The 7,404-nt window shown below is 52.9% G+C and overlaps 1 protein-coding gene across 1 annotated transcript in view; it reads left to right on the top strand.

Annotated features, from left to right (window-relative positions):
* The first annotated feature begins 1,840 nt into the window (after positions 1-1,840).
* LOC109444937 (uncharacterized) overlaps positions 1,841-7,404 on the top strand; it is a 90,722-nt gene continuing 85,158 nt past the window's right edge. The window contains exon 1 of the mRNA XM_074317703.1: positions 1,841-1,982. Within this exon, the coding sequence (XP_074173804.1) occupies positions 1,965-1,982 (18 nt within the window). The 5' untranslated portion in view covers positions 1,841-1,964. The remainder of the gene's footprint in view (positions 1,983-7,404) is intronic.

Genomic DNA, 7,404 nt, shown 5'->3' with positions numbered 1-7,404 from the left:
TTGGTACAAAAGTAAATGCGGTTTAAAAGGTCAAAAGTAATTGCAAAAACCGCCGTTACTTTTGCACCAACCTAATATATTAAATAAAGGGGATGAGACGATCTGAGACGCACGAGACGGGGGCAGTACTGGATTCCGTTTCTATGCCACCCCAGGTCCATGTGGCCACACTTTCCCTGTGCCTGGGCCTCGGTCACTTGCTTTGTTCTCCAGTTGAGCAGACTTAGCAGGAGCTCACCATGATATTCCCACAGCAGCAAAGCCGGCTCTCGAGCACTGACGTCACCCCACTACAGCCAGAGGACCCTCAAAGACAGTGCTGCAGACCAAGAGACTGGCCACGGGGCCCTTGGAAACTCTGGCCTCTCAAGAGGTTGCTTGGGGAGACCAGGTTATACATCTTGAAGGGCAAAGCAGTAATTGTTCCATAGAGCTGACTTTGACGGGTGGGGCCAGGAAGGAGTCCACGGGTAACGTGTCCATTCCTCCCCACAAATGAACTATGAAGAGGTAGGTACAGCAGGTGAACCATTGCTGCCTGAATAGTCAGTTGTATTTGTTATGCCGCCTGTGGCATGCTACTGAAATATCCCCTTCTGTGTGCTCTCCGTCTCCTTTTCCCTGGGGTTGTACTCCGAGGAGGGAAGCTTCTCTCCCAGGCAGGATCTCTGCGCCAGGGAACCCGGGTTAAGATAGGCAGTCATAACGGTACCACGTTGTGGTGAGGTTGTGGTGAGGATGGGGAAAGTGGTGGTGGTGGGGACTTACAAATGGATGAAAAGGATGACGGAAGCCTGGGAAGTCAAGGCTTACTGTGGATGGTGTAACTATTAAACTCATTCCGCATCCTCCTCTTTAGTACTTTTTCCTGGGGAAGGAGTATATGTCCCTATGCTTTTGAACCTAAGCATGGCCATGTGACTTGCTCTGGCCAATAAAGAAGCTGTAAAAGCCAGCGTGGCTGCCGTACTCGCCTTCCTTCTGCCGTGGGATGGGCACTCTCCTGTTAAGGTTGCTCCTTCTGCTCGGCTTTTGGAGCAGAGCCGTAACCCACCTGTGACAGACATTGCAGCATGAGTGGGAAATAATCTTTTGTAATTGAGAGTCAACAAGATCTTAGGGAGTTTGTTACCTCTGCATCATGTAGTATATCCTGACTTACAGGAGAGAAAGGAAGTGTGCCTTTGACATACTAATGGCAAATAGGAAAAGCTGCTGCCTTAAAAAGCAATATCGTCCCTTGGAAAAACCTGGGGAGACGTTTTGGGAGAATCCCAACCCATTTGAATCTGGACCAAAGAGGAATGAGAAAAACCACCTTCATGGCCTGAGGCAGCTGCTAGGTGGTCCCCCACTTGCCTGTCCGTATTAATGGGGTTCTTGGAGGCTCGGGGTCCCGCAGAGTTCTCAGGTGGACCCGTGTGCTCGCAGGCTGTACGCAGTCTGGAGGGGAAGAAGGGGTGGCCAGGCTGGGGGTGTGGCAAGGACGTGGGGTGTCCTTGAGGCCTGCGTGGCTAATGCAATCAGGTTCAGTTCTCTACTCCCCAGCCCACAGGGGTTCCTGCTAACGATTAGCCTGGGCTGCTTCTCATTACTGCTCCTTATTTACAGGCAAATGAATCAATTACGGAGAGCGGGCCTTCTCCACACGTCAGTTTTGTGCTGCATTTTCTACCTGCTGCTGTTCTGGGCCAGGAGTGCTGAGCCCTGTTCTTTGCAGGGTGGGTCCTTTGGAGTGAGAGGAGGGGGGGGCCTGTGCCCAGTGGGGGGTGTGGGGCTGGGGATAGGAGATGGGAGAGGACACTTGGAGAGGAATGATCTAATTGAGTTTGCACCCTCCTCCCTGTCCCCCACCTCACCTGGAATATGCAACTTTGGATTAAAACCTAGAGCTGGGAGACATCACGTTCTCTCCCCCCAGAGAACTGCTGTGCGCCCTGGCACAAGTTACACAAGCTTTCAGAATGTGGGGCTGCCTAAAGGTATGTGCTGGGTGCTCCTTGACCTACATTTTCTTTGTCTTTGTAAAGGGGGTGCGGGAGGGGGCTGGGGTGTGAGAGTCTGCAGGAAAAGTGCCCCGTGTGTGGAGATTCATTTAGTCCGCGTCCTTTACTGAGCACCTACTACGTTTTCCTCTTAAGGAAAAAAGCAGTGACAACTCTGTTCCCTCCCAGTGCTCGCTTTCTGGCAAGGAAGACAGTTTGAACAATTAAAGATGCAATAGGTGCAGCGAAGGGGCCTTTAATTGGAGCTCGAACCTTGATGGTGAAGGAGGAAATGTGTCAGATGAGAGCTGACGAAGGGCAGCAATGAGTGTGAGGGGATGCAATTACATGAAGTACGTACTTGTGCGTACATGTGCCTGCACGCGTACGCAGGTACACGTGCCAAATAAGCCCTGGGTAATGAGGTACATGAATTAGTACATGGAGAAAAATTTTCCAAATTGCCAACTCTGTGATCCATTGAGCACTCGTGATTTTATTGCCAACCAATTAGCTGTAGATTTCTTTACAAGATTAATTTTTATGTTTCTCTGCCCTCTTAAGCAGGGTAAGTATCACTTTCTTCGTGTTTCAGGGTCTTTGCTGTGAATAACTTGACTATCTGATACTTTGAGAGAGTGCTTCCTCAGGATTTATTTAGGGGTATATATATAATATAGTAACTTTATCCCACTGAGATGGCTTCAGACGGCTTTGTTTTCTGAGTTCTTATGTCTGCTTTTTATAGTTTGCTGTCTCTTTGCTATCAGGCTGTCAACTGTCACTTCCTGCAGCTGTCAGAAAGCCTGGCTGCGGCAGGGCTCCCCACTCTCAGCACCTGCCCCCCACCCCGCCCCCTCCCAGCTCACACTCACACGGGCTGATTTGAGTCCATGGACTTACCCGAACTATAAAGCGAGGGTCCTAAAAGCGAGGCCCCTGGGCCAGCCGCAGAAGCTTCATCTGGGAACTTGTTAGAAATGCAAATTCTTGGGCCCCATCCCAGATCTGCTGAATGGGACGGATTGGAGTGGGGCCAAGCAATCTGTATTTAACAAGCTGTCCTGGTGATCAGATGTCCCTATCGTGTGAAAGCCCGTGCTGGGAGGAAGGATAAATAAGGCTGATTTCCTCTCCCCTGTGCAACCTGCATGTGCCTTAGCGCATCAGCCATGAGCTGTGTTCCGTCCAGCCAAGGGGCTCGTGTTTCTTGGCAGTTCTTGGCTGTTGTTCAGTGTGATTGGATTGTCCCAGGATGGCCGAGTCCTAGGAAGGTGTGTGTATACAGGTGTGCTCACGCGTGTGCCTGTGTACAGCAAGACAGGCAAAGCCAGGCCCGGAGACACACCTGTCTTAGGCCCCGTCCCCTGCCCTTAGCTGTGAGAGTCGCCCACATGTTCTGTTTTCAGAGCTCCAACATGAACCCTCCAGCTCGGGCCTTAGGTAGCACAAGTGTCTTCTGGTTCCCCCTCGCTCCCACCCATGAATGGCACCCAGGGCCCAGGCTGAGCGTCGGGAACACTCTGAGAGTCACCAGCTGGCGGTGAGACTGCCAGAGACTCTCCAAACAGAGTTGTTGGGAGGGACAGCTGGGATGTGTGTGGGAGCCTCAGAGAGGCATGGACTTGCTTTGTAAACACGGGCCTGTTAGATTTTGGGTGGGCCCCGGGCCTAGGAGAGCTTCGTAGCGTCTTTTGGCAACAGCTGAACATTTTGAGTGGTTTTAAAACGTTGCTCATACCTTATATAGTAGGAGGCCTGTTTTAGCACCGCTTGTCAGCAGGGGGAGGAGAGAGGGGGGTTGGCGCTGGTTGAACACCCACCACCCTCTGTGCCAGGGACTTTGTGTGAGCCATCCCGTGGCTTGTGAGCTCTGCTTTCCAGACCGGGATGTTGACCGAGAGTGAAGGTCTGGGCCCCAGAGGTGTCTCAGGGAGTCCAACCTGACCTGGCGTGAGGATGTGTCTTGTCAGCAGCTGAGACTGTCGCTGGCAGCTGACATGATAGGGTGAGGGCGCGCTGCCCGCAGTGGGAGCACGTGGTCGCATTCAGCTGTACGGGCAGCTGATGCTCCCTTGTGATTGGCTCGCCAGTTTGCCTAAATAAGAGTTTGGGGGGCGGGGGAGAAAGGTGGAAGCGGGAGAGAGACTGTCTAACAGGAATCCCATGAGCTGTTCCTTGACCTCAAGGCCCCACTGGCCAAATCTGTTTGGGAATTGTCGTAAAGCTGTGCTCTTCTCTCGGAGATTATGAATCGTGATACAAATTGTATCAGACAGAGTTCAACCAGAGAAACAGAACCAGTAGAATGACAGATAGACAGATAGATAGATAGAGATTTATGGCAAGGAACCGGCGTACACAATTTTGGGGGCTGGCCAGGCAAGTCTGAGTGTTACGGGCAGGCATGGGGAGGGCAGGCTGGAACTCTGGGCCTGGGGAGAAGCTCCAGTCCGTAGGCGGAGTTTCTTCTTTAGGGAAGTGTCAGCTCTGTCTGCTCTTCAGGCCTTCGCACTGATTGAACCAGGCCCACCCAGGTCACGGAGGATAATCTCTCTTCCTTAACACGTTGCGTACAGCGGGGTTTAAATCCCTCATACCCCTCTGTTCCGGCAGGTTTTTAAAAGAAACTACTTTAAAATGCACTCTTCTCTTTAAAGCGTAAATGCTTCTATGTCATTTATTATTTTTCTATGGAATTTTTTAGGATTTACTCACCTATGATGTTAGTAGTCCCTCCTGGTGTGATACTGCAGAAAGCAGCTTCCTTTGTGTAGTGGGACACGGCAAAAATGAAGATTCTCGTGATCCATACACAACGTGTTAAAGGCATCTGCTTGGGGATTTTAATCAGTACCTACACTTAGGTTAGTGCTGGACTGACCAACAGGGGCTTGGTCTAGGCACGTCGACTCGTCAAACCTGACCACACAGATAAACACACTGAGAAGTCCTGCACCAAAGCCGCCTTGTTTGGGTGAGCCCATTGTTTCCCAAGGTTACGTGAACAAGATCCACGCCCCCTCCCCAGCCTCCCACAGAACTGTTTACACCCAGTGCACCCCACCTCAGAGGTGGGCCCTACCTCAGAGGTGCTGTATAGTGAAAGCCCAGAGCACGAGTCTGTCTGGCTCTAAGTCAGCGTTTCTCTACTGTGGTGCTCTTGACATTCTGGGCCAGATGATCTTTGTGGCGGGGGCTGTCCTGTTTATTGTTGGCTGTTCAGCAGCATCCCTGGCTCCTGCCCACCAGATGCCAGCTGTGCACCACTTCCCCCAGCTGTGATAACCCAGCATGTCTCCAGACATTGCCAGATGTTCCCTTCGAGAACCACTGGGGTAGAGGAAGAAATTGTGGGACGGCGCTGGGTTTGAATCCAACCTCCGTCTGTGTTACTTTCATTTACTTATGTTCTGTCAGGTTCCAAAAGTTTCTGAGTGGCTAAGTCTGTCACTTAATAGCGCTGTGATTCTGGGGAAGTGACTGTACTTTGCAAGATTCAGTTTTCACCTCTGCAAAATGGGTATCATGCCAGGCCTCCTCTCGTGGGATTATTGAGGAGATTCATTGGAGTAGATTGCGCAGGGCGCCCGGGTCTCGGTGGTTATCCTAGCAATGTTAGTTCCTCCCAAGATTCTCACAGGTAGGCTTCCATAGGCCTCCTCGAATTGTGGAGTGGGAAGGATCTGAGTTATCACCAGTTCTGTTTTCTGGATGAGACCAGCCTAGGACCTGCCTGAGGTCCCAGAGCTCCAGGCCAGGGACAGTCCTTAATTGTGAGGTGTGTGGCTTGTCCAGATGCCCTGGGTACGAACAGTTCCCACTGTGGTGTCTGGAGAGAGGCACTTAGGGTGCCAGAGGCTCTGAGGTCCCTCCTAGGGCGTGGGACACTCTGCTCCTCTCTGGGCCTCTTCTGTAGGCTGTTCCAGTGCAGTCACCCTTTCCCATGTGCTGTGTGCAGTCTCCCCTTCCCTACGGGCTGTGTGCAGTCTCCCCTCTCCTACGGGTTGTGTGCAGTATCCCCTCTCCTACGGGCTGTGTGCAGTCTCCCCTCTCCTACGGGCTGTGTGCAGTCTCCCCTCTCCTACGGGCTGTGTGCAGTCTCCCCTCTCCTATGGGCTGTGTGCAGTATCCCCTCTCCTACGGGTTGTGTGCAGTCTCCCCTTTCCTACGGGCTGTGTGCAGTCTCCCCTTTCCCATGTGCTGTGTGCAGTCTCCCCTTTCCCATGTGCTGTGTGCAGTCTCCCCTTTCCTATGGGCTGTGTGTAGTCTCCCCTTCCCCGCGGGCTGTGTGCAGAAGCTGGCATGTCAGGGTGGAAATTTATGAACGGCACAGCCCTGCTATGCCCAGGTCAGGCCTTGCCAGGAGGTTTATTGATGGGCTTTCATCTAGCACTTTAGGGCTGCAGGCTCTCTCGATTCCCTGGTTCACAGCCGGATGTGGAGAGGCCCATCACACCAGCAGAATCTTCCTTGTGATTTGGTGGCTGGACTGTGGCAGAGGCCCCCCTGGGATCGGCACCCACAGCCCTCTTCTCCCTGGTCTCGGCTGTCTCTCAGCCCACTGGGCTGTGTTCCTTGCAGGGAAACAGGGAGTTTGCAGTCTCATCTATAGTCGGGATGGTGACCACTGTCTCAGGCCTTGGGGGGAAGCTGAGAATACCAACCCCGGGCTGGAAACTATGGGCTCTGAGCCTTGCTGCGGACCAGATGCATGACCTGGGAGAGCCTGAGCTCCTCTCAGGACCTCAGTTTCTTCATCTGTGAAATGGGGACAATAGTAGCCACCCTACGGGATGGGCATGAGTACTCACTGAGACCTGGTGTAGAAGGGCCTAGTGGGGGCTTCCTCATTCCTCCTGCCCACCCAGCGCAGGGCCTCACGTTGGCTTAGGCCCTTCTCATTGTGTGGGGGGTGTGCATTGCAGTGGAGCATGGTCCTCAAGCATGAAAGCTCCTATGCATTCACCCCACTGGGCGGTGACTTCAGAGGGGCTCCTGCGCCATCTTTCCAAGGGACATCGCCTTCCCAGCCAGGGAGAGCTCGAGGGCACCGCTCTGTGCCCTGCTCGTACTTTAGGAGCCATGCACGCCTGACACTGGGAAAGGGGCTGAGGAAGGACACAGTTCTTAGCATCGCACCATTTGGCGTTTTGAGACTGTTAATTATTTATCAAGAAAGGAGTACATCCAGCCGACTCTTTGCAGACAGTGCTAGAATAGCTGCCTCAGCATCTCCTGAGGGGCTTGTTAAAAATGCTCACTGTCATTTTGGGGCCATGTGGGGTGGGGGCCCACCCCAGACCTATGCGGTCAGAACAGCTGGCTGTGAATGCTGAGAGAGAAGCCCAAGGGATGGAGACCCTTTTCCCCAGTGCCGCGTGCCTGGGAAGCATTCCCACCCTCCGCCCAGAAGTCC

Source organism: Rhinolophus sinicus, linkage group LG13, assembly GCF_036562045.2.
Source record: "Rhinolophus sinicus isolate RSC01 linkage group LG13, ASM3656204v1, whole genome shotgun sequence".
Classification (NCBI taxonomy): domain Eukaryota; kingdom Metazoa; phylum Chordata; class Mammalia; order Chiroptera; family Rhinolophidae; genus Rhinolophus; species Rhinolophus sinicus.
The sequence above is the reverse complement of the archived record's forward strand: the minus strand, read 5'-3'. Positions and strand labels throughout refer to the sequence as shown.